Source organism: Symphalangus syndactylus, chromosome 5 (assembly GCF_028878055.3).
Source record: "Symphalangus syndactylus isolate Jambi chromosome 5, NHGRI_mSymSyn1-v2.1_pri, whole genome shotgun sequence".
Lineage (NCBI taxonomy): Eukaryota > Metazoa > Chordata > Mammalia > Primates > Hylobatidae > Symphalangus > Symphalangus syndactylus.
The window spans coordinates 72,108,349-72,135,899 of record NC_072427.2 but is presented as its reverse complement, the minus strand read 5'-3'; the positions used below and the strand labels follow the sequence as shown (position 1 = coordinate 72,135,899).

The following is a 27,551-nucleotide window of genomic DNA, read 5'->3' as shown; positions in this document are numbered from 1 at the left end:
TCTTAAATCTCTTCTACTGTGTTTAAGAAACACTTATTTTCACATATTTATACTTAAACAGTCACAAAATTGATGTTTTCTTATCCTGTTTGGTAGGAAGCAGTAGAGAAATATGAAGAAGTGGTACATAATTTGGAATTTGCCAAGGAGCTTCAGAAAACCTTTTCTGGGTTGAGCCTAGATGTGAGTATGTTTTCTTTGCTTTTCCTGAGACTGGTTTTAACCACTGATCTTGGAGAAAATGTCAGTGTGTCAGTGTCTAGTAATGGTGCTTGGTTATTATTCTTCTAATTTCTGCTGATATTTTATTGTGATAGAGGGTTGAGGATAACTGTTGGAGAACTAGTTTTTTCAGATTTCTGTAGTCTCAAGGGAGAACACAAATGGCATCTGAATATGAGACATTGTGAATAAAGCATTAGTTATCTAATGTATGTTATTTAATTACCAAATTATAGAAATCATTGAGAAAGGCAATCAAACTTTTGACAAGGTATATTTATTAAAGATATTTTAGAATATAGGCTTGTAAATTTATATAAGATAGGCTTCTTTCACATTATTTAACATATGAGACAACAGAGTTGGTAGTCTTGAAAGCATGAAAATTATTAATGGGAAAATAAATGACTTATGTTAAATAGAGTTAAATCTGGCCTCACTACTTGTTAGGTTCTCTATGTTGGCAGTTCAAACTTTTATCTCTGACAGATTTAATCAGTAATATGAAGTCTTAAACACTTCTCAGTGAAGTATTCTTTACTTTTTCAAATCTCAGCATTAGAAGGTCCTTTAAAGATCATGTTCCAACAATTGTGGAAATTTTTAAATAAATTCATTCCTGGAGTGGAGAGCATGCCTCATAAGATAATATCTTATATTTTTTTGGATGTTTTTATTAAAAATTTATATATATATTTTTATTATGTTTCAGAGACAAGGTCTCGGTCTCTCACCCAGCCTGGAGTGCAGTGGTGTGATCATAGTTCACTGCAGGCTTATAATCCTGGGCTGAAGGGATCTTCCTGCCTTGGCCTCCCGAAATGCTGGGATTACAGGTGTGAGCAATCGCCCTGGCCTGTTTTTCTTTATAGTGAACTAAAATTATCTTCTCCATTCCTCTGGAATCAAAAAAATTCTTCTAGGCTGGAGACATTTACCATCTTAATTCTTGGTTAAGAAGGATTACAAATATGGTTAGAAGTATACTTTTATGATATTTAAAATTTTCTGTCTTCTGTCTTTACTCAGAGTTACCCAGTAACAATTTAGTTTTTCATTTAGGTCTATATTTTTCTAATATGTGGTATTCTTTTCTTCTTTTTAGATTAAAAACGTGTAAAAAATGCCTACCTTGTGCCAGGCACCTATGCAGTTCCTCTTGATTTTTACAATAGTCTGGGAAGTTGCTCTAAATAGTCCCATTTTACACATCAGGAATCTGAGACTCAGAGCAAAAGTAACTTATGCTTTTTCTTTTTTTGAGACGGGAGTCTCACCCTATTGCCCAGGCTGGAGTGCAATGGCGCGATTTTGGCTCACTGCAAGCTCTGCCTCCTGGGTTCACGCGATTCTTCTGCCTCAGCCTCCCAAATAGCTGGGATTACATGTGTGACTTATTCTTCTTTTTAAGAGAACTTTTATTTTAGGTTTAGGGGTGTATGTGCAGGTTTGTTATAAAGGTAAACTCATGTCATGGGGATTTGTTGTATAGATTATTTTGTCACCCAGTACTAAGCCTTGTACCTAATAGTTATTTTTTCTCATCCTATCCCTCCTCTTAACCTCCACCCTTAAGTGGCTCCAGTGTGTGTTGTTCCCCTCTGTATGTCCATGTGTTCTCATTATTTAGCCCCCACTTATACGTGAGAACATGTGGTATTTGGTTTCTATTTCTGTGTTTGTGAAGGATAATGGCCTCCAACTCCATCCATGTTCCTGCAAAGGACAAGATCTTGTTCTTTTTTATGGCTGCATGGTATTCCATGGTATATATGTGCCACGTTTTCTTTATCTAGTCTATCATTGATGGGCATTTAGATTGATTCCATGTCGTTGCTATTGTGAATAGTGCCATAATGAACATATGCATGCCTGTGTCTTTATGGTAGAATGATTTATATTCCTTTGGATATATACCCAGTGATGGGATTGTTGGGTCAGATGGTGGTTCTGGTTTTAGCTCTTTGAGGAATTGCCACACTGCTTTCCGCAATGATTGAACTAATTTACACTCATCAACAGTGTGTAAGCATTCCCTTTTCTCTGCAACCTTGCCAGCATTTGTCAGTTTTTGATTTTTTAATAATAACCATTCTGACTGGTGTGAGATGGCTTCTCATTGTGGTTTTCATTTGCATTTTTCTAATGATCAGTGATGTTGAGCTTTTTATCATATGCTTTTTGGCCACATATATGTCTTCTTTTGAAAAGTGTCTATGTCCTTTGCTTATTTTTTAATGTTTATTTTTCTTGTAAATTTATTTAACTTCCTTATAGATACTGGATATTAGCTCTTTGTCAGATGCATAGTTTGCAAAGGTTTTCTCCCATTCTGTAGGTTGTCTGTTTACTCTGTTGATGATTTCTTTTGCTGTATAAAAGCTCTTAAGTTTAATTAGATCTAACTTGCCAGTTTTTGCTTTTGTTGTGATTACTTTTGGCATATTTGTTATGAAATCTTTGCCAGTTCCTATATTCAGAATGGTATTTCCTAGGTTATCTTACAGGGTTTTTATAGTTTCGGGTTTTACATTTAAGTAACAGGAACGTATTCAAAGTCATATGGCCAGTAAGTGGTAGAGCCAAGATATGGCCCTAGGTACCTTTTCCCTATACCATGAATATAGTGTCTTACCTGTTTTTTTTTTTCTTTGTCGCTGTAGTCTAGAGGTAGCTCCCAGCTCACCAAATTTTGTTAATATCCATGAAATTATTTTTAGTTGCTGTGTTTGAGATTTACTTTCATTTTAGGTGACATGATAAAGTACTTTGGAGGTTGCCTTACTGAATCAAGACCCTGAAAGGTGCTTGGCAGTACTTTTGAAGTGTTTTTTTTTCCCCTGGTAATTTTTAGGCTCCTCTTTTAAGTTTTTCTTTTGTCAGACATGTTCTGTGATAGCCAGTTTTGCTGCTTGTGGAACATTTTCTTTTTTCCCTTCAAAGTAAATTTGGAAGTCCTTCTTTTCGACCTTGTCACATTCTGCTTTGTCCTCATGAGCTCTATCTCCTGGTAGGGATTCATCATTCTGAGTCTTGATTAAGAAAACCAATTTTATTGGCCGGGCTCAGTGGCTCACGCCTGTAATCCCAGCACTTTAGGAGGCCAAGGCAGGCGGATCATGAGGTCAGGAGATCCATACCATCCTGGCTAAGATGGTGAAACTCTGTCTCTACTAAAAATACAAAAAATTAGCCGGGCGTGGTGGCGGGCGCCTATAGTCCCAGCTACTCAGGAGGCTGAGACAGGAGAATGGCATGAACCCGGGAGACGGAGCTTGCAGTGGGCCGAGATTGTGCCACTGCACTCCAGGCTGGGCGACAGAGTGAGACTACGTCTCAAAAAAAAGAAAACCAATTTTATCATTCAGTACTACTGATTGAGAGTGGTTTCCTTTCCAAACTGGTCCTCAACTGGAAAAAGAGAACAATGTAACCCACCTTTCTAATTTTCATCTAAAGAAAGAGAAATTGGCTCTTGTCCATGGCTTTTCATGACACCTGATCATGATCTGGGAGACTTTCCTGATACTTGCTTTTATTCAACAAAAATTGGAGGCCCTGGTATTTGTCAGACTCTGTGCTGGGCATTAGTGAATATTGGTGAACAGTAGATGTAGTCCCTGTCATCATAGATGCAGATAAATAAAAAATAGCCGGGGATGGTGGCTTACGTCTGTAACCCTAGCCCTTTGGGAGGAGGATGGAGGATTGCTTGAGTTCAGGAGTTCAAGACCAGCCTGGACAACATAGACCTCATCTCTATTAAAAAAAAAAAAAAATTAGCCAGGCATGGTGGCACGTACCTGTGGTTCCAGCTATTCAGGAGGCTGAGGTGGGAGGATCACTTGAGCACAAGAGGTCGAAGCTGCAGTGAACCTTGATTGTGCCACTGCACCCCAGCCTGGATGGCATAATGATACTCTGTCTCAAAAACAAACAAAAAACCCAAAAATACTTTGATAGAGGAAGTTCGAGGTGGCATGAGCCCATATGACCACCCAGTCCTACCTTGGGAGACTGGCCGAAGGTAAATCTGAGATAATCGTGTGGTATAATTGTCTGAAGATGCCCTGTGAATCAGTTGCTTTTCCCTATACCATGATAAACTCCAGTGTTTTGGAGAGCTAGGAATGCCACCTCCGTCCTCTTTTCTTCTCTCAAGCAAGATGAGAGAATCCTATAGTTTTGGTAAGTGTTATTGATGCAGTCTATACTGAGGTCTTGGAAGAAGCCTTACTGAGCCTTTCCCATCTGAGAAAATGTGCTTGCCCATGCAACCTTCAACCAGTCTATTTCTCATTCTCAAAATTTTATCTTCACTTACTATCTTTCTGTCCCTAGCAGTAGCACAAATCATATTTATTAAGTTGCTTCCACATCCCCTAGGAAGGGATTATGCCACAGTGAATCTTTTACATGAGGTTTTCCCCTCTAATTTTAATGTTAGGATTTATGAACATCTCTTTTACATAATTTAAAATATCAATGCTATATCAAAGTACTTTGACCCATCTATAGGAAAAATCTTAGTTTTTTTTTTTTTTTTTGTATTTTAATCTTCAAACCTTGTGAAATATCCAATATGACGGAAACGTTACAATCAGAAAAACTATGGAGGGAAAAGACCTTTTAGGTTTCTTAATGGAAAGAGATAGTACTTTTTAGTTAAATGGCAAGTCCTTTCTGGGACCCATGAATATTATGTCAGACTTTAAGGTATTATAGCTCTAAGCTTTAGAGTAGATCTAGGGCTGCTCAGTCCCCACACAAATTGTGGGAGGGGAAACCTTTTTTTTTTTTTGGGACAGGATTTCGCTGTGTTGCCTAGTCTGGAGTGTAGTGGCACTGTCACCGCTCACTGTACCCTTGACCTCCCGGGCTCAAGCAACCTGTCTACCACAGCCTCCTGAGTAGCTGGAACTACAGACACACACCACCATGCCCAGCTAATTTTTGTATTTTTTGTAGAGATGGGGTTTTGCCATGTTGCCCAGGCTGGTCTTGAATTCCTGGGGTCAAATGATTCACCCTCCTCGACCTCCCAAGGGGCTGGGATTACAGGTGTGTATCACTGTGCCTGGCCTGAGGGAAAACTTAAGCTCCATTTATTTTCTGTATCTGTTTTGTCAGCTAAATATTGGAGGATATAGCTCCGTCCAGACTGACAGGGCAAATTATTATTTAAAAAATTTTAATTTTACTTCTGAAACAAAATAACGTTTGCTGTGGCTGGTTTTTGGCATTACACTTGGAAGACATTTTATGTCTGTTAGCTTTTCAATCCCTAATGCTTTAGCCAGTCTTCTTTGGTTCATTGAAAACTGACCATTTTAGTTTAAATATTTTTTCCCCTGGAATATGAAATTTTAAAAAATCCTAAAAGATCCAAAAAGGACTGATACACATACATTTGAAAGAGTAAAATGAATATGGACATCGATGATTGGTACTTCGCTACTCATCATGGTGATATTAGCGGTACTAGACATATCCCGGATTTGGGAGTCAGATATTTGACCCCTTTGGCTCCGGTTAACTGAGACAAACCAGTTTATTACTCAGTGACTTCTTTAGCTCAAGAAGGAGACAGACTAAACTGGTAGTTTGACAGTCATGAGATTTATCATCTAATCTCAGCTATTTGGGTTTAGACTGTAGAACACGTATTGCTAATACGGGATCGTAGAGAATTGTTACCCTTAATTAGCCATTTGTTTTAACAGCTACTAAAAGCGCAGAAGAAGGCCCAGAGAAGGGAGCACATGCTAAAACTTGAGGCTGAGAAGAAAAAGCTTCGAACTATACTTCAAGTTCAGTATGTATTGCAGAACTTGACCCAGGAACACGTACAAAAAGACTTCAGAGGGGGTTTGAATGGTGCAGTGTATTTGCCTTCAAAAGAACTTGACTACCTCATTAAGTTTTCAAAACTGACCTGCCCTGAAAGAAATGAAAGTCTGAGGTAAGCTAATGAAAAGATTTTCCTGAAATGAAACACTTGACACTTTAGCTTTTTAGGGGTGTGTGTGTGTGTGTGAGAGAGAGAGAGAAAGAGAGAGAGAGTGTGTGTGTGTGTGTGTGTTAGAGAGGGGGAGATAGAAATTAAGAAAGTATTACTTTGATTCAATATGGAAACCTTGGCTGGCCCAGAGTCTGACAGGGTTGACGGATTGTCTGGAAGGAAAGTGAATGTGAATGGTCTCATTAACATGCTTCTTCATTGTAATACTGATTTAAAAAAAAATGAGGTCTGAGCATCAAGTTTTAATCCTGTACAAGTATAATATTATATCTATTTCTAAAACTTGTAATTTCCTCAGAGTTGCCTTCTTACTCCTGCTATACTTAAGTAGAGGTAAATAATATTTAACTTGGCTGGTGTCATTAAACTTTCAAAGTAACAATTATTTAGTGTTCTTATTATGCTGTGAATAACTAGTGATAAGTACATTTTTTAAAATACAAAACCTGCAAATTGGGGCTGTCTGATTTTTTTTTTTTCCCTCACAGTGATCCATTGCTCTTTTTGTTTTGATGGAGTAAATCAGCTAGGGGACAGATGCTGTGCTCTTGCTTTGTTAGATGCAGGCTATTCCAGCTTCGTGTTTGTTAGCCCTACTAAAGTAGAGTCAGATTTCAACGGTTACCAGAAATCAGTCTCTGATCAGAAAGAAGCCTAATAGAACTCTTAATTGCCTATATATAGCCATATGTTTTTTAATTCTCATGCTGATAGTCTACTCCATCATCATCATCTATACATTGCTTCCTTCACTTTTGTGGGTTCAGGAAATGTAGCTTCATTTTAATATACGAAATGTAAGCAAAACGTAATTTGTTAAATAAGCTGCTTTCTTTAAAGTCAAATGCAGCTCTTAATATTTCCATTTCACTGTTCTTTTATGTAGGGCATACACCTGAACTAATGATACTGCATTGGCAGCTTTAAACTCTTTTTGGTCTATTGTTTAATAGTTTTATTTGGTAAAATCCATATTTTAGTTGTTTTAAGGAAAAATTCTTACATTTGAAATCCTTAAGCAGGCATTTAGTCATCTTGTATACATTTCAATTTTTTTATTTCCAAAGAGCAAAAAGACAATTAACATTTGAATGTCTTGTCTGTTAATGGGTTATATTGCATAAATTGTGCTGCTCCATATATATGTACTTCTAAAGCCACTTTGTTCTGCTGCTGCTTTTCCTTGTCAGTGTTGAAGACCAGATGGAGCAGTCATCCTTGTACTTTTGGGACCTTTTGGAAGGTAGTGAGAAAGCAGTGGTAGGAACGACATGTGAGTTTTCTCTACTCTGGACTTATGCAGTAAATACTAAACTATGTCTAGAAGTTTAGTATGATATTGAGGGTCTAAACTGTGTCAGTCCATCAGAACTTACATGTCTGACAATACTATATTCATTGGGAGAATGATCCCTTTGTTTAGTTCTGTTAAAAGCAGCTATTGTATAACCCTAGTCACTAAAATGGAATTCAGGGAGAGTTTTGAAGTGGCAAGTCAATATGATTTGGAAATAGAGCGAAGTACTGGCTTCAACACTAGCTTGATCATTTTGGGGTTCAGTTTTCTATTCTGTTTGGTAGTACCTGTTCTATTTAAGAATCTTAAATTCATACATTGTTAATACCAAGGCTTATCTACCAGATCAGCCTAAGAATATATGAATGGTTTTATAGTCTATTGAAACATTGTTGTCTATTGATCTGGAAGTGGTCTGTGGAAAGAGAGTTCTTTTGGCTTGCCAAATAGACTTTGGCCAAATGACCAAATACAAATGATTGGACATGAAGTACATAGCTTTGTGTACTAGCTTAGAGTAATGAAAACTCGCTAGAAGGTAGTAAATATTTTTGTTACCAGTGATTGCTTCCTTTTTAAAAAAATATCGAAGTGTCTATTACTATCTTAAGATTTCTAAGTTTGTTCAAGCTTAAATCAAAATTAAAAATTTATTTCTTGGTTAGAATGCAAAATGAGTTTAGAAAATAGTTTGGCAGTATTTTAATAAAATGAAGCATACACTTATAACACTAAGCAATTAGTCTTCTAGCTAAGATAAATGAAGACGTGTTCATATAAGTACTTGTACATGAATGTTCATATTAGCTTTATTCAGCTGATAAATTGATAAAATGTGGTATACCCATACAGTGGAATCTACTCACCAATAAAAAAGGGACGGAACTATTGATACATGTAACAACATGGATGAATCTCAAAATAATTATGCTGAGTGAAAGAAGCCAGACATAAAATGAGTACATATTGTATGATTTCATTTATATGAAATTCTAGAAAAGACATAATGGGATGATAGTGGGTTATTGGTTTTCAGGGGGTCAGGGGAGGACGATTAATTGCAAAAGGGGTAGTAAGGAATTTTTTGGGTTGATGAAAATCGTCTATATCATGGTTCTGGTGGTAACACAACTAAATATCCATTAAAACTGTACAGTTAAGATAGGAGAATTTTGCCTGTAAATTATATCTGAAAGCTGATTTTTTTAAAAAAGACAAAATCTGTCATAGTACTCCTATGAAAGGAATAATAGACTCAAAATCTATGTCATAGTACTGTGAAGGGAATAATAGACTCAGATGAAGTACGGAAACTCTGCTTAGTTTGGGATTATGTTTTTAATGGATTTTTAAAATAAAATGACTTTAGACCTATTTGTAGTATAGTGACTTCAGCATCATTTTAAGGTTTTTCTTGATCATCAAATGGTCAGGTGGTAGGAATGACAAACAGCATAACTCGAGTAAAATCTTAATGATGGAATTTTGTAGTTTAAAAATACTTCAGAGTTTGTAAAAGATAGGGTTTTCTAAAATAGATTAATAATATTAGTAATCTAATAGAGATTGTCCAATATAGGATTTTCTAACCCAGTCTTTTTGAGGAACTGACTTTTACTTCTCTAAAGCCGTAATTAGTTGGGGAAGATAGAATGGTTGCTAGTTGTGATGTCTTGGGACCAGATAGGAAAAATGACTTATTTCTCATCTCAGGGAATAGATGTGTGCTTTTGTGACATATTTGATTAGGGTCTCTGATTTTTAGTCATTTTTCAAATGGTGGAAATGGAGGTCCAGAGAAACTTAAGTGACTTGCTGAACTTTTGAGATTCTGATCTCATTAAAATTCATATTGATTCAGCATAAAATAAAGATGGACTGCATATTTACTTTTCATGGTACTGACAAGTTCTCCAGTCAGTACCATGAAAATGTAAACTGTTGTAAACTATTGTAACGATGTACTATGTACATCAATGTAAACTATTGTAACAATGTACTACAACTAGGATAAAATTAGGATTTCTATTCCCAGTAATTTTCAGTTAGGTCATGTGACAACTAAGTCTTAATCACTCTTTCTTAGACAAACACTTGAAAGATCTACTGTCTAAATTGCTGAACTCAGGCTATTTTGAAAGTATCCCAGTTCCCAAAAATGCCAAGGAAAAGGAAGTACCACTGGAGGAAGAAATGCTAATACAATCAGAGAAAAAAACACAATTATCGAAGACTGAATCTGTCAAAGAGTCAGGTTTGTTGTGACCTCTGAAAATCCTTATAGTGGTTGCATTTTTTATTACCCCAAATAAGTCACATATTGTGCAGTGATTGCCTTATTTTAATTTGTTAGGTTCTACATGCATGGAAATCTTTACTTACCGCAGGATAAACCTAGGTTTATAAAACATCTCTAGGCTTTATCACCATGATTTACTGAGTGAACCTTATTGAAATATTAGTTTGTACTTTGTCCCAAAAGAATACATTGGTTAAAAGGAGGCATTTATGGAATTTGAATAAACTTCTCTGTTAAACGGCTAGTAGGATAATTCTATTTAAAATTGTTTACAATGGAAGTTATAGTAGAAACCAGTACTGTAGTAGAATGAGGATGTAATTAACCTAAGGTGGAAATACCGATTCAGGCGAAAAAAGTTCTAAAGTCAGTAAAGAAAATATACTTTTAAAATTACCATTTGCCTGGGGAAGAAATATTTTGAGCAAATGGCACTTCTGCTTTTGTTTGCCGAAGCTGGATTTATTAAAGAAATATCTCTTCTAAGGAGGTAGTCCAGGCAGGGTTCTGGTAGCCATAAGCAAGAGTCAAACCATTTTCCATGTTTATTTCCCTTTAGTTCTTAATACTAAGTGCAGTGCTTAAGTATCTCCACTCTCTTATCCCCTCCTAACCTTAAACTGGCTTGTAAGAGGTTTTTAAGGGCTCTATGTCAAGCTGAGATGACCAATTTTTACCCCATGGGACATGAGCTATAATGCTAACTTGAAAAAAGCTGTGTTTTTTGATAAGAAGAAATAGTCTTATTTTCAATCAGATACCAGTTTTAAACTGAAACTTGACTTTTGTAAAGTGTCTTACATAAGGAGAGCTACTAGTTTGAACTAGCCTCAGACCACATGCTTTGGACTAACAAGCAATAGAATTCCTCTTGCCATCAATATACTTGATTGTATTACCCTTTTTCTGTTACGAGTCTTCTGAAATATGTTGCTAGAATGAATTATTGTTGTAATCTGTCTAAAAACTTACAGTTCACCTAGTATTTATTCAAATTCTTTTTATCATCCCAGAGTCTCTAATGGAATTTGCCCAGCCAGAGATACAACCACAAGAGGTAAGATACTGAAAGACAATTTGCTGATGTTGATTTTTCAGCCTTTTGCATAGGGTTGTGGTTGGAAGCTAAGGCTCTGGAGCCAGACTGCCCGAGCTTGAACCCTGGTTCTGCAGTTTACTAGCTTAGGGACTTTGGGCAAGAAATCTGGTCCAGCTGTGTCTGTTATCCTCCTATATAAAATAGAGATAATGATAATGACTACTTCATGGGGTTATTGTGAGGATTAAAGAGGTTGATCTAAATTCTAAATTACTTAGAATTTGGCCTGCCACACTAACTGCCCAAATGATATCTATTTTTGGCTCCTATGTTAGAGGAACTTTAAGATGCGCAAGACTTTGCTCTCTCCAGAATTTACTCACATTGGTAGCAGAAAGGGATATTTGTTCTCTTTCTGAAGTGACATTGAAATTCATGGGAAGCTGAAAAGAACGGGAGATTCAAAAACAGTGTTATCAATGTATAAAGGAAATAAAGAAAACACTGGTAACTTAGGAAATGTCAGGTTTAAGGTTACATAATTTAACTTTAAAGTTGAGCTATCTTCTGCCTTTTAATGTTTGAGGGAGTCAACTGGGGAGAAGGGTCCTAAGGCTGGCAAAGGCGGAACAGCCTTGGTAGAAGAATCCGAATCAAGCAATTCTTACCAGTCTTAGGCAAGTCCCACAGAAGTTGCTACTTTTGAAGTATCGAAGTCTGTATTTCTGTTAATTGAGGAAAAAGGAATGGACAGAAAAGTAGGAAAGTAGGAAAGTCTTTTCAAGTAGAATAAGGACAGAAATTTCATATTAGTGCAACAACTTAGATCAAAGGAGATAGCAATACTAATAGAGTTGAATATTCCCTTCAAGGTCTTCTGTGAATTTTGTGACTTAAGTGCATTGTTTCTCTATCTAGTTTCTTAACAGACGCTATATGACAGAAGTAGATTATTCAAACAAACAAGGCGAAGAGCAACCTTGGGAAGCAGATTATGCTAGAAAACCAAATCTCCCAAAACGTTGGGATATGCTTACTGAACCAGATGGTCAAGAGAAGAAACAGGAATCCTTTAAATCCTGGGAGTCTTCTGGTAAGCACCAGGAGGTATCCAAGGCTGCAGTTTCTTTAGAACAGAGGAAACAAGACACCTCAAAACTCAGGTCTACTCTGCCGGAAGAGCAGAAGAAGCAGGAGATCTCCAAATCCAAGCCATCTCCTAGCCAGTGGAAGCAAGAAACGCCTAAATCCAAAGCAGGGTATGTGCAAGAGGAACAAAAGAAACAGGAGACACCAAAGCTGTGGCCAGTTCAGCTGCAGAAAGAACAAGATCCAAAGAAGCAAACTCCAAAGTCTTGGACACCTTCCGTGCAGAGCGAACAGAACACCACCAAGTCATGGACCACTCCCATGTGTGAAGAACAGGATTCAAAACAGCCAGAGACTCCAAAATCCTGGGAAAACAACGTTGAGAGTCAAAAACACTCTTTAACATCACAGTCACAGATTTCTCCAAAGTCCTGGGGAGTAGCTACAGCAAGCCTCATACCAAATGACCAGCTCCTGCCCAGGAAGTTGAACACAGAACCCAAAGATGTGAGTTGATCTGTATCATTCTGCTTCTGTCAGTGTAGGCATAAATAAGGTGTTGTGGTAATGACTTTTTAGTTCTCTTTTTTTTGAGATGGAGAAACACTCTGTCACCCAGGCTGGAGTGCAGTGGCACGATCTCTGCTCACTGTAACCTCCGCCTCCTGGATTCAAGCGATTCTCCTGCCTCAGCCTCCTGAGTAGCTGGGACTACAGGTGCATGCCACCATGCCTGGCTAATTTTTTGTATTTTTAGTAGAGACGGGGTTTCACCGTGTTAGCCAGGATGGCCTGGATCTCCTGATCTCATGATCCACCCGCCTCGGCCTCCCAAAGTGCTGAGATTACAGGCGTGAGCCATTGTGCCTGGCCTTAGTTCTCTTCAAAACCCATGTGAAGTTAATGTATAAAATATTTCACCCTCTTTAGTGGGTAGATTTATTGTTTTCCCTTGAAAACTGGGAGTTCATCTAGTCTGTCTGAGCCTAATCTGAGATGAAATTTCTGCAATTATAAAATGTTGTTTTAATGCCAGATTTTAACAATATAACATGATATGAAAATAGTAAATAGTTTAGCCAAGACCATAATGTGAACAAGTGAGTAATGTAAATGCTTGACACAGGATGGGAGATACTGTATTTCATTTGTTGTCATTTACCTGCTATACGAATAACTTTTTCTGACAAGTTGTATTTTTCTATATTCTCTTGCTTCTCTTCTACTCATTTATGGTCACTCAGTTTAGCTCAGGTCTTTATGAAGAAGGTTTATGGTGGTTGCAGATATTTCAGTATTGGGGGAAGGATTTGAATTAGTTCTCTACTTCCATTTCAAAATGAGAATTTTTCCAAAGATAGGAAAACTGTTGGCATTAAATATTTTGTAGTTAGGTTTTAGAGTACAAGATTCAGTTAAAATATGAGGCCACATTCTTTAAGGATAAATAACCTATTTCAGGTAGATAACACTTACATTGAATAATTCTTGGGTACAGTGCTATGTTAGGGTTGCCTACTATTTATAATGCAAACTTGTTACCACCTCATTTGCTGAGATATGTGAACTTGTGCTTCCAGTGTTCTCTATCTCTATGGAGTAGTCTTCCTTGCACGTTTGTGCCATTTTAGCTAAAGGCTTTCTGATAAACCATTGGCCCTCTAATCTAATGTGAAAAACATTTTGCTTGGGGAAAGCAAAGCATTGCATTTTATAAGTAAATTACCCTTGGCTTAATTGTGTTGTATGGGAACAAAATTTTAGAGTTATTTGGCTATTTTGCTCTCCTTTCTCTCTCTTTCCAAGTTGCTAATACTAATTTTAGCTTCTTCCTGACCCTACAGAAGATTGTCAGCTTTATTAACCAAATATCATACAACAGTAACTGTAATATAACTATTTTGAAAAACATATTTAAAAACCCAATTTATATCTGAAAGCTGCTTTTCAAAACCTGGTTTAAAATTCCAGTAGGTGTAGCAATGCAGAACCTTTATCATACCAGAATATTATCATGCTATTTGATGAATTGCATTTAAAATCAGGGTTACATATTTGGAAACGTCAAAAAGTATTTAATTTGCTTTTGTGGCACAGATAGCATTATATTGAAGTTGTAGGGTTTTTCAGTTACTGAGAGGAGAGTATACTTCTATGTGTAATATAGTATTTTTCTGTCATTCTTGGAATCTGAGCTGTCTAGAATATTGACTAAGTACAGTCAAGTGCAGAATAGAGTTCAAAGCCAAAAGACTAGATAACATGAAATTAATCACTAATGTTCATACCTTCCTCCTAAAAGAGTCCCATATGTATTCACTTCTGGTCTCTTAACTCTTATTTTATCTGGTACCTTTGACAAGCTTAGCTGTGTGTCTTCTTTGAGATTTAGAAGGTGGAGAAGAGGAGCTAGTGGAGACTGGCATGTTGACAGCTATAAAAAGTAACTGTAAATTGGTCTAATTCAAGATGTGCAGCAATTTTAAGCAATTTAGGATGAATATCAGCTCCCAAGAGTGTACTTACTTTATAACAAAATATAGTGTATCCCCCTCAATTTTAGGGTGTGTGTATGTATGTACTTACATATGTATTTACATTTTGATTTCTGAAATCAGATACATCTTAAAAATGGGATGTACATTTAATGTGGTAGTAGTAATTTTTGCCCTGGAAAAAAAATCATTGGTATGTCTCATTGTCAGTGGCATCTTATCCTAGAGGACATATGGTAACTCATGTCCATAATGAAAACACTCTTAACAAGGAAGTTCTGCTGGATCTTCCCTTTAAGAGGAATATTTTGTGTTTTAGAAAGAGTTCCATGAAAATTGTGAAGGGGAAAAATCTGTTTAAAGTTTGCTTATTTAGAAAAGGTATTTATGAGAAAATTCTTTACCTGTGATAAATGAACATTGCTGTTTTTTCTTTTCCTCTAAGATGTAGTGATAAGCTGTTTCCTAGTTAGGCTCTTGAATTTGAATTTCACTCTTACACATTATGGGTTTATCTTGTAGGTGCCTAAGCCTATGCATCAGCCTGTAGGATCTTCCTCTACCCTTCCGAAGGATCCAGTATTGAGGAAAGAAAAACTGCAGGATCTGATGACTCAGATTCAAGGAACTTGTAACTTTATGCAAGTATGAGTCATTTACAAAATCTTAAATGATATTCATGGGGGTTCTGATTGGAAACATTACAGTGAAATTATTAAGAGCATAGATTATTCTGTCAAGTCCTGGCTCTGCTGCCTCCTAGCTCTCCTAGCCTGGAGTTCAGGCAAATTACTTGATTCTGCCTCAGTTTCTTTATTTGAAAAATGAGGATTATTGTTCCTACTTCCTAAGTTTGTTAGAACAAAAAAAAATGAATTAAGCATGTGAAAAGCTTAACTTGCTCAAGTATCATTACTGCTATAGATGATCAGTACTCTCTGTGCCTGGTATTGTTAGATACCATTATAGTACAGATACAGAAAATAAGACATTCATTGCCTTCAAGGAATTTATATTCCAGCTGTAGAAGATTGTAAATTTATGTTAAATCAATAGTTAAATGATAAATTGTGTTATACAATATGTTTAAGTTGTGAGATACAGACACAGAATTTGAGAATGGTATGAGATTACTGAGGGCTAAAGTAGTCAAATAAGTATTTTTGTTTAGTAAAAGATCCTGAGCCTGGAATATTGGCCTGGGTTTAAATTCTGTTACTTACCAGCTGTTTATTTAACCTCCAACACTTACTTGCAAAATGTAGGAATTGCCTATACCATCAGATTAGTTGAAGATGTAAGAACTAAAATGCTCCCTGCAAATGTGTAGCTTAAGTATGCAAAATACTGGAAACTTTTCTGGAAGAACTGAGATAGGCAGATAGAAGGGAGTGATTTCTCATCATGAAAGTGTTTTAACAGCATGAGCTAGTAAATGATTGAGATAAATAGATGCTCTTTGGTTGGGTGTAATAAAAATAGGGGTTCTGATTAGACTAGGATTGATGGCTATGTTTAGGACCTTAGTAAGGTCAAGAGTTTCTTTTCTGACTTAGGCCTTAGATTTAGTATTGTAGGCTTTTTGTTTTGTTTTGTTTAAAGACAGGGTCTCACGCTGCTGGCTGAGGCTGGGGTGCAGTGGTGTGGTCAAAGCTCACTGTAGCCTCGAACTCCTGGGCTCAAGCGATTCTCTTGTCTCAGCCTCCTGAGCATCTGGGACTGCAGGCACATACCACCATGCCTAGCTAAAATTTTTAGTAGCAACAAGGTCTCGCTTTTTTGCCCATGCTGGTCTCGAACTCCTGAGCTCAAGCGATCCTTCTACCTCAGCCTCCCAGAGTGCTGGGGTTACAGGTGTGAGCCACTGCGCATGGCCTATTCTTGTGGTTTTAGCACTCTACACAGCCTTAAGTTATGGCAGTTACTTTAGATTTTATTTTTAATTCTTAATTTCTTTTTCTATGGAGACTAGTTTTGGCATCTTGAGATAGTGATTAGCTAGATACCTATAGCTTTAGCTAGATATGTGTAGCTAATAGACTATAGGCAGCATCATGAATAATTTAATGGTAATAGCTTTTAAATGAGTGATCTCTGTTTCTACTCTTTATTTAAAATCGTATCTTTAGGAGTCTGTTCTGGACTTTGACAAACCTTCAAGTGCAATTCCAACGTCACAACCGCCTTCAGCTACTCCAGGTAGCCCCGTAGGTGTGTAATCATTCTAAAGACTTGGAGCAAACGTCTTGAGCTAACAGCTGTTTGTTGTTGTTGTTGTCTTTTCAAATGATTTTATTTTAGATGTCCTAATATGTTGGTGTATTAATTTATTCTAACTGTATCCATCTGTTAGCAGTAGTTATATGTGGGTAAATTACCATTAGGACATTAGTGTACTTAACTGACTTGTTTTCATTTTTTGGAGAAAGGCTCTGGATGGGTGAATGGAAATACTCAATAGATGTTTTTGTAATTTATGTTGTTGTTGGAGTGAATTCTGACTAGAACTTGATTGACTCCTTTGGACTCTAAATCTAGTGTTGAGGCTTTTGGGTCTTAACTGCAGATGTGATTACCACAATGAAGTGTAGAACAGCGATTAGCACGGTAACTAACAAAAGAGCCTGCATTCGAATCTGGTCCAATGCTTCAAAGCTTAGGCTTTTTGCCCCACATTTGTTTCTCTCCAGAGAGGAGTGACATAAAGCTAGTCCAGCTTTAGTGAGCAGTATACACCAGCTTGAAGATTGGTGTAGCAATTCCTGGGTGAAGTTAAAGTAAATAGAGAGTAATTAATAAAAGTGATGGATATTAACAAGAAGAAACAAAACAAACTATATAATTGAAAAGTATGTTAATATATATAATCAGAAAAAAACTGAACAGATGATCCAGATAAGATTGACTTTGAAATTTGTGAAACTTAAGTTTATCAGTTAATTAGTATGCATGGTAGCCCGGGTCTTCTTACCTTCCCGGGTCACTATTATCAGTTATTTTTAAATGTCTTAGTTCTTTTCTTTTGGAAGTCTTGAAATGCTACTTTTGCCCATTTAACCTTAAGGCATCACTCTGTGTCACCGATGGAACTAGTATTTTCTATTCTTCTACAGTTCTCTCTTTTTAAAACTCTAATAGAAAGTGCATGATGAACTTGAGACCTAGTCCTTCCAGCTAATGCCTTTTTTGTGAAGTGTAAACTTTAGTTTCCTCCTAGTTGATATGCGTAAGCTTTTGTCTTCCCTCAGTAATTACTGTTTATTTTACACCTTGCAGCATCTAAAGAACAAAATCTGTCCAGTCAAAGTGATTTTCTTCAAGAGCCGTTACAGGTAACTTTCCAAATTAATCTTTTATTCTTTGCTACTCAAGAAAGAAGCTCTTGCTTTGGAAAGAATAATCAGACTTACTGATTCTTATGTACCTAATGAAATTATTAAAAGTGTTCTAAGCATATCTACTTTTGTAGATTAAATACAACTTGTCCTAAAATGATTCTCTGATGACTGTGCTGAAAACATATAATACAGATTTCCTGACTTTAGTAAAGAGAAAGCAAGCCTGAAGAAATCAGAGGGTACCTTGTCTAAGAATATTATGTTCTCTTGAGCTACTTAAGTGATTTAGTTTATTAATGTAGTAAAGTGTCTGAAGAAAGAAATTAATTTTTGTTGTTGTTGTTTTATTGAGACAGAGTCTTGCTCTGTCACCCAGGCTGGAGTGCAGTAGCATGATCTCGGCTCACTGCAATGTCTGCCTCACGGGTTCAAGCAGTTCTCTGTCTCAGCCTCCCGAGTAGCTGGGATTACAGGCGCCCGCCACCACACCTGCCTAATTTTTTTGTATTTTTAGTAGAGACAGGGTTTCACCATCTTGGCCAGGCTGGTCTTGAACTCCTGACTTCGTGATCCACCCGCCTCAGCCTCCCAAAGTGCTGGGATTACAGGTGTGAGCCACTGTACTCAGCCTTAATTTTCAAACCATATTTGTTGAGCAGGGCATATTGGGGTTTTTCCTACTTTCCTCCAATTCACTCACTGCTTTTACTAAAGCAGTTACATTTTCTGTTCTAGCCGTTTAGGGTTCTGCATAAGGCTTTCAATTGACAGGTTAAATTTTTTGAAAAGCACTGGTCTAGTTTAGTAGTTCTCTGGTGGAGGCTGTGGGATGGCTGCATCGGAAGCCCCTGGTCACTTTAATAAAGTATACATTTCTAGATAAGACCTTAGACCTGTTGGAGCAGAATTTTCTAGGGTGTTGCCTATATTTTTAAAAGCTTCCTGAATGAATCTTCATACCCATTTTTTGGAACATTGGTTTCAAATATCATGTTTATTCACCAATAACCCACCTCCAACTGGTCTACTTAAAAAGCACTAATTTGGAAGCAGGAACTGCCATCACTTCTAAATAAATACTAATGTAAATGTCTTTGTTATTAAATGAACCTTTTAACTGAAATCGAAGCCATTTTAAGATTAACTATCGAGTGGCCTAAGATGCCTTAACTTAGCATCTGCGAATCTTCCCTTAGCAACAGAGTTAGTTATTTCCCCACAACAGCCAATTCTTCTTTTCTTGGACGCTTGTCTCATTACTTTAATGACAGAGCCAGAAGAAAGACCTAGTTTTAGAAACACTTTAATCTTATAATGGTTCTAATATTTTGGCCAGATCTAGGTTATGCCTATTTACTTGGGTAATACAAAATGTTCTAAAGGATTTCAAATATTTTTTTCCATAAGATCTTAAAACTCAATCCCCAGTCTCCTTCCTAAAAAGCAACATATCATAATGCCTCCTTCAAGAAGGTCACTGAAACATAATTTATCTGTTTTATAACCCTTCATTAGTTTCCAGTTCACCTATTTTATTACTTGGGCTTCTGAGAACCACATAGAAGCACTTATCTAAAAGGAGTGGATTCACTGACACTTTAGATCTTGCTATTGCCCGATTTTTATGGGTGTCTCTCTGCTGTATTTGAATACCTGCTGTGCGATAGAATTCTTTCCCAACCACTCTTTTCATTTTCTGTTGATTACAGTTGTCACAACTTTTTTTCCTAATGTGCTTTCTCCCAATTTTTATTTTACATATGCTATGAGCTTTGATTTTTCACTAGAATTTTTGGTGCCATTCTGATTTATGTAGAGCTTATTCTTCCTATTTATATTTCAGCCTGCCTCTTTAGGATGCTGATAGCACTTAGCATGAAAGCACAGTTACTATGATCTCTGGCAGAGCTGTGCCTACAGTGTTAAATGTACCCAGAGCTCACCTTCCCGTGAATGCTATCTACTACGGGGCCAAGAATCAGTGAACATGGGATGAGATGTGTAGTTTTGGTGACCAGGCCCGGAAAGGCAGTGTAGCAGGCTGCTTGAGTTTGAATCTCAGCTCTACCACTTAATTGTAGTATGATCTTGGGCAAATGTCTTAACCTTTCTTTGCCACTGCTTAATTGTCAATAAAATGACAATAGTACCTACCTCACAGATTACTGTTAGGATTAAATATATTAACATGTATAAAGTGTTTAGCAGAGTGCTTGACACATGTGCGTGTTCAGTAAGAGTAACATATTAGGAAGGCCAGGGCCCAAGAAATATAAAGTGAACAAAATGTGCCTTTTACAATATTTTGTATTTTCCTGTGTCTAGGCTACTTCTTCTCCAGTTACTTGTAGCTCAAATGCTTGCCTGGTTACTACTGATCAGGCTTCTTCTGGATCTGAAACAGAGTTTATGACCTCAGAGACTCCTGAGGTAAAAGACCAATTGTCTTAATTTCTTTTGTGTCTTAAAGAATAGCAGAACCAGTTTATCTTATGAATTACAGGCATGATTAGTTGAATGATGTAACATTTATACTTTATTAATGTATTGCTTTCTATAGATATTGTGATCTTGGAACTTATGCAGGTAACTTTATTGTAGCTTTGCCATATAAATAGATTTAATATGGTATTGCCTTATCTAGTGCAATAAATATCCATTTTTAATCTAAAAAAATGAAAAGTGTAGGTAGCATTAAGTCAAGTTTCTCACTATATTTATACTGAAGGACTTTTAGGAGAAAAGTCTCTTATTTGTATAACTGAAAGCTCAATAACTTTATATTATTAATATTAGCACTTACTGAGTTGGAATGAGTTACAATCTTGTTTTGGCTAACTTTGTCAAAAATATTTTGGGTCAGGTGCAGTGGCTCACGCCTGCAATCCCAGCACTTTGGGAGGCCGAGGCAGGTGGATCACTTGAGGTCAGGAGTTCAAGACCAGCCTGGCCAACATGGTGAAGCCCCATCTCTACTAAAAATACAAAAATTAGCTGGGTGCGGTGGCGCATGCCTCTAGTTCCAGGTACTCAGGAGGCTGAGGCCAGAGAATCGCTTGAACCCAGGAGGTGGAGGTTGCAGAGATTGTGCCACTGCCTTTCAGCCTGGGTGACAAAGTGATACTCTATCTCAAAAAAAAAAAAAAAAAAAGCATTTTAACAGTATTAAGTTTGTGCTTTCAATTCTAAGTTATAGTTTTTACTAAGTTTGAGTAAATCCTTGAGATGAACATAGTAGGATGAATTTTGAGGGGTAATTTAGCAACCATCAGGTATTTTTTGTTAACTATCATACAAGAATATGTATTCATTATAGAATATAAGAAAATATAGATAATTCTTAGTTTTTATGGTGCTGACTTGATCTGAATTTAAATTATCTCATTCCTCATTTTAAGAAGAGGAAGAAGTGATTGTTACCAAGTAACTCACAGCTGTCTGCTTCACAATCTAGTTGAGATTGGTTTTTGGTATTTTTTTTAAGCCTTTGGATTTATAATCTGTTATGTCAAGAACTTGTGGCTTCCTTAGGTAAGGATTACTTAAATTGGATCAGAGTTGTTTTCTGTTTTAGGTAGCTGACTTAGAAACCTACTAATAAGTCTTTAAAATAGAGAAAAATTAACACTAAACAACTAACCCAAGTTTTTTCTTAAATCCAATTCTGACGTATAAATTTTGAATAATGTTAGGTTCTTCAGTGGAAGTTACCATTTCAGGGTTTGAAAAGGACTAGGTGCACATAAAAAGTTCAGCCCCTCGTCTGTTAGACTGATTATTGGTAAGACTCTTTCACTTAGTCAGCAAGCTGTGCAAAGCAAATACTGGTATGCATCCTCAGCAACTGAGATTTGAAATTGTAAGCAAAAGCTATTCTTTTGCATTCCTGTGTCCAAATGTCATCCTAAAGAACTTGCTGACTTATGCCAGTTTGGGTTTTAGAGTAAGTTAACTGCTTGTTATATGGCAGGTGATTGGCTGATGCTGCATTTCTCCTCCCCAGGCAGCAGTTCCCCCAGGCAAGCAACCGTCTTCACTAGCCTCTCCAAATCCTCCCATGGCAAAGGGCTCTGAACAGGGCTTCCAGTCACCTCCAGCAAGTAGTAGTTCAGTAACCATTAACACAGCACCCTTTCAAGCCATGCAGACAGTGAGTATGAAACATGAATGATGATTGCAGTTCATTATTCCTGTTAAAAGCCATTGTTTCTCTTACATAATTATTGGATACTATGTGAAAAGTTTGCCTTTTGTAAAATTTATTTGGGTTGGTAGAATTATATTTGGCCAGTGGCAATACTGTTTGTGGCAGAAGAGTAGGAAATCCACAGCCTCTAGAATTTTAAATGGGTGTTTTATCAGAGCATTATTCCTTCTTTTAGAATTAGTAGCAGGCAAAGCTGAGGACCCATATTAAACAAACAAAATGTGTGGGTGAGAAACAGAATTTCTAGCAACAGCTTAATAATACTAACCATTACTAATATCATTACTAGTGTTATTCCCTAACATCAGTAACCTGAAATACCAGACACATACTTGGGTGTTCTGTCATTGCTGAAACTTACATTTTATTTTATCCTGATCTCAAGATGGTTTTTGGAGATTTGTTCAGATTTGTGTGGTGTTTTGAATTACATATTTTTCTACACATTGTAGTTAAGGCTTTTTTTTTTTTTTTTAAATAATATTACAGGTAGTTTGGTATGTTTATTTTGTAAACACAGACTAGTATAAAACAGTTCTCTGGGGGGGAAAAAAGCCTTAGCCGATAAGTACCCTTCCTATTGGTGCTTAGTGTCCCACTCCAAGCACTTTGGAGTGATGGTGGTAGTGGGGCCAGTGGAGTAGCATGGAAAGCAGGCACCACCCCGGGAGATCGGCTGGTGAGTCCAGACAGCTGAATTCACTCACCTTATCACTTAGAATATCTTATTTCTAGATAGAATAGTTTCCTTGCTTTCACACTTTTCCTGTCAGTTCATCCTGCACAGTATAGCCACATTGGTTTTACCTTTTCTTTTGTCTAATTAAAAGCAAGCAGTGTTCCATTACAGAATGAAACTTAGTTCTCTGACACTCAGTACCTTTTCAAGTGTGGTATAACCTATCACACTAGTCCCCTGAGCTTGCCTTATATATTCTTGTCACAGTACCTTTTGCTCATGCCAATCTGTTTTCTCTGCCTGTTTGAATCCTACCCAGTACACATTGGTTCTTACTCATTTATTGATTAAAGAATAGTTACAAAACCAGGCACTGTTCTTAATCACTGAGGTTGTAGCAGTGAAAAAAAGAAAAGTATGCTCAGGAAACTTAACATTTTAGTATGGAGGTAGGAGGGCTAGGGAGACAAATACCTGTGTATCAGGTGCTGTGTGATACAAGGAAAAATGGAGCAGAATCAGGGAGCTAGAGAGTCATAGAAGGACAGATCATTGCTTGCCACACGGTAAAGATTCAGTAAATGGTAAAATATTTCATTCATCTTTAGTTTTTGAAAAAAGACCCCTTTCCCTTGTATAGCTTTTATTGTCAGTAAGCATTATTATGATAGCATAATAGCAGGAAGATTAACTTTTGCTCTTAGGTGTAAATCCTGTCAGGAATCAAGTAGGAGTGTTTTTTTGTTGTTTTTTACTGTGGTAAAATGTATGTAACACAGAATTTACCATTTTAACCTTTTTAAAGTATACAGTTCAGTGGCATTAAGTACATTCATATTGTGCAATCATCATCACTACTTTCAGAACTGTCATTATTCCAAACAGAAACTCAGTACCCATTAAACAATAACTTCCTATTTGTAACCCCCTCCACAGCTCTGCTAACCTCTATTCTACTTTGCTTCTATGAATTTACCTATTCTACCTCATATAAGTGGTATCCTACAACATTTTTCCTTTTGTATCTGGCTTATTGCACTTTGCATAATGTTTTCAAAGTTCATTCACGTTATACAGTGTATTGGAATTTCATTTTTGTATGGCTGAATAATCCATTTTATGTATGTACTTCATTTCGCTTATCCATTCATCTGTTGGGAAGTTGAGTTGTTTGTACCTTTTGGCTATTCTGAATAATGCTGCTATGAACATGGGTGTATAAATATCTGTTTGAGTCCTGCTTTCAATTATTTTGGGTATATACCTAGAAATGAAATTAGTGGATCATATGTTAATTCTGTACTTTTTGAGAAGGCAGCATACTGTTTTCCACAGGGTGACTGCACCATTTTGCATTCCCACCGGCAATGCATGAGGGTTCCAGTTCCTCTGCATCCTTGCCAACACTTATTTTCTGTCTTTTTGATAATTGCCCTGCTAATGGGTATAAAATTTTATGGCATTATGGTTTGGATTTACATGTCCCTAATGACTAATGATGATGAGCATGTTTTCATGTGCTTATTTGCCATTTATCTTCTTTGGAGAGATGTCTATTCAAGTCCTTTGCCTGCAAAATAGAAGTTTTTGAATGTACAATTTTGCTGGATACCACCCTTAAGCATTTTCTTTGAAACTTCCCAAATGACTCAGTGTGTCCTTGTCTTTTAAGGTATTTAACGTTAATGCACCTCTGCCTCCACGAAAAGAACAAGAAATAAAAGAAGCCCCTTATTCACCTGGCTACAATCAAAGTTTTACCACAGCAAGTACACAAACACCACCCCAGTGCCAACTGCCATCTATACATGTAGAACAAACTGTCCATTCTCAAGAGACTGGTAAGATCTTTGCATATGATATTTGGAAGACTTAGAGGGACAGCCAATTGAATGGAAAGCAAGTCTAGCAAGTCTGTAGTGACACTTTAGAAGTATTTTCCTGACTAGTAAGCATTATTTCTTCACATGTTCCTCCAGTGTTGAGGAAAACCTAATGCCCTTTCCCGTACTTTAAGTTTACCTATTAATTTTAATTTTTGTAGAGATAGAACTTAGATGACTGATTTAACCTTGAAGTAGGTTTGTATTTTTAAATCTATTTGCTTTGATTACCACAGACAGTGATTGAGGTAGGTGGGCTGCTTGTATGAAGGTTTTGAAACCATTCTGTTAATCCTTTTAACAAAAATGGTTATCTGTCCTTTTCTCTTTTATCTTATAATAAAAGATTGAAGACTGTGAAGATATGACTTAGTATGCTCATTGTACTGTTTGCTTAGAAATGAGAGGCTATTTTGATCTTTCATGCTGTTCTAAATCATGAAAGAATAGGTAACTTTGTACTCATTTCTTAATTTAAATTTAAGAAGCACCTGTAGATTTTTTGTATTGGTATTTCAGATCCCTATTGAGTTTTTTAACTGAAGTCGGAGCAAATGAATTGAGCTTTCTGAGTGCTTGGCTAATCAAGTGATGAAGAGGTAGTAATATAAATTCTGGGACCTAGGCACAGATGACCTGATTCTGTTCTCCCCTCTACTGTTGAAAGACAGGGCAAGTGACTTACGTAAGGGATATTTTTGTCTTGTGCCTTCTCAGATACAGTATTAATTAGAATCCATTTTCTTTTACTCCCTCATCTGGAGTATTTAGCCTGCTTTTTAAAAATTGTCGTAAAATATACATAACATAAAAATTACCATTTTAATCATTTTTAACTATATAGTTCTGTGGCATTAAGTACAACCAAACTGTTGTGTAATTATTACCACTGTCCGCCTCCAGAACTTTTCATCTTTCCCCAACTGAAACTTTGTAATCATTTAATACTAACTCCTCCTCCTCCTCTCCCCCCAGCCCCTGGCAACCACCATTCTACTTTCTGATTCTGAAAATGACTGCTCTAGGTACCTCATATAAGTGGTATACGATATTTGTGCTTTTGAAACTGGCTTGTTTTACTTGGCATGTCTTAAGGGTTCATTCGTGTTGTAGCATGGGTCAAAATTTTCTTCCTTTTTTAGGCTGAATAATATTCCATTGTATATATGAATTATGTATGAGTCATATAGATGAATTATATATATGAATATACATCTCATTTTTAAAGGGAGCAAATTGTATTAATGATTTTGATATATATTGGCTTCTAAGTATAAAGACTATTAGCATTTAACTCTTGGACTCTAAAACCGTTTTTCTTAAGCAGCAAATTATCATCCTGATGGAACTATTCAAGTAAGCAATGGTAGCCTTGCCTTTTACCCAGCACAGACGAATGTATTTCCCAGACCTACTCAGCCATTTGTCAATAGCCGGGGATCTGTTAGAGGATGTACTCGTGGTGGGAGATTAATAACCAATTCCTATCGGTCCCCTGGTGGTTATAAAGGTATGCCCTGAATAAAATTTAATTATACTGAATTATTTTGTCTGTGTGTTTACTTGACTCAAACCATTTTTACCTAACCTTCTTCCCTTTTGTCATTTACAATGTAGTAGAGAATTTCCTGTTTGTGGATAATAAAGTATTTTTAATATACCTATTCTCCGTAACAGAGGAACTAATTTTCTGTATGAAAAGCAGATTGATTTTGTGACTCACTGAAGTGGAAAGTTTCACTATATTGTTTTACAAAGGATGAATTTTCATATTTGAGTAATGTTTTTCTTTTGTTGACATTGCTAAAAGTGTATCATATTTACAAAATGCCCATTTTCTAGTTATTTGTTAGATTATGTCACAAAGAAGAATATAGAATTTGAGACTATAATAGTGATATTCTCTTAAACTTTTGTTATGGTTCCAAGTATCCTAGTCACTACTTACTATTAACAAAAATACTCTAGACAGGCTGGGTGCAATGGCTGATGCCTGTCATCCCATTTCTTTGGGATGCCAAGGTAGGAGGATCATTGAGGCCAGGAGTTTGCGACCAGCCTGGGCAACATAGGGAGACCCTGCCTCTACAAAGAATTAAAAAATATTAGTTGGGCATGGTGATGTGCACCTGTAGTCCCAGCTACTTGGGAGGCTGAACTGGGAAGAATGCTTGAGTCCAAGAGTTTGAGGTTACAGTGAGCTGTGATCTCACTACTATGCTCCAGCCTGAGTAACAGAGCAAGGCACTGCCTTTAAAAAAGCAAACAACAACAAAACAACCCTAGACAGAGGCCCTAAGTACCTAACTGCCCTACCACCACCCTTTCCCAACCCCACCCTGCATTTTAGCAGTAGTAAATTTATAAACCTGGCTTATTTGAAGACAGCAATGTTGTGTACATATATGTTTTACTGTGGAAGCAATATTAGTAGAGTTTGCTTAAAGAGGGCATAAGTCTGATGATAGCATTATATAATCAATTTAACTTTTAAAGCAATATAGGATTAGACTGTTTAAAAGTTTAATATGGTTTTGTTCATAATCTTATGTAAGTTTGTTTATTTATTAGGTTTTGATACTTATAGAGGACTCCCTTCAATTTCCAATGGAAATTATAGCCAGCTGCAGTTCCAAGCTAGAGAGTATTCTGGAGCACCTTATTCCCAAAGGGTAAGTAAGAATAGTTGTCATCGTTGAATAGTGCTACAGTTGTTGATGTTAAGGTGGTGATTGAAGTATATCGCAGAGTCATAATTTGTTTTCTAAAAGTGCACTCTTAGTTTTAAAACTACTTGTAAGTCCTATGGAGAAGAGTTGAGTTGGAAGCTTTTTCCAATTACCCAGGAAAGATAAATGATAATTGCTTGTTATGTGGAACTTAGAAGGTGTTAAGGACATTATTAATCATGTTGTTTGCATTAACTCATTTGCTCTTCCACCTGACAGGAGAAATGGGTTCAGAGGTTAGATAACTTATCT

General features: G+C 36.7%; 1 protein-coding gene across 42 annotated transcripts in view; it reads left to right on the top strand.

The window, feature by feature from the left end:
- The window catches only part of CAPRIN2 (caprin family member 2), a 45,548-nt gene that overhangs the window by 14,080 nt on the left and 3,917 nt on the right, over positions 1-27,551 (top strand). For 6 of the 42 annotated variants that reach the window (XM_055280220.2, XM_055280233.2, XM_063640348.1 and 3 more), the window contains exons 4-17: positions 97-183; positions 5,946-6,184; positions 7,435-7,517; positions 9,628-9,795; positions 10,854-10,897; positions 11,798-12,475; positions 14,986-15,108; positions 16,593-16,674; positions 17,740-17,795; positions 20,127-20,231; positions 21,805-21,951; positions 24,360-24,528; positions 25,958-26,080; positions 27,142-27,242. In XM_055280220.2, the coding sequence (XP_055136195.1) occupies positions 97-183; positions 5,946-6,184; positions 7,435-7,517; positions 9,628-9,795; positions 10,854-10,897; positions 11,798-12,475; positions 14,986-15,108; positions 16,593-16,674; positions 17,740-17,795; positions 20,127-20,231; positions 21,805-21,951; positions 24,360-24,528; positions 25,958-26,080; positions 27,142-27,242 (2,205 nt within the window). Of the gene's footprint in view, positions 1-96; positions 184-5,945; positions 6,185-7,434; positions 7,518-9,627; positions 9,796-10,853; positions 10,898-11,797; positions 12,476-14,985; positions 15,109-16,592; positions 16,675-17,739; positions 17,796-20,126; positions 20,232-21,804; positions 21,952-24,359; positions 24,529-25,894; positions 26,081-27,138; positions 27,243-27,551 lie in introns of all 42 variants that reach the window. The other 36 variants (XM_055280218.2, XM_055280232.2, XM_063640343.1 and 33 more) reach the window with 10 other exon arrangements.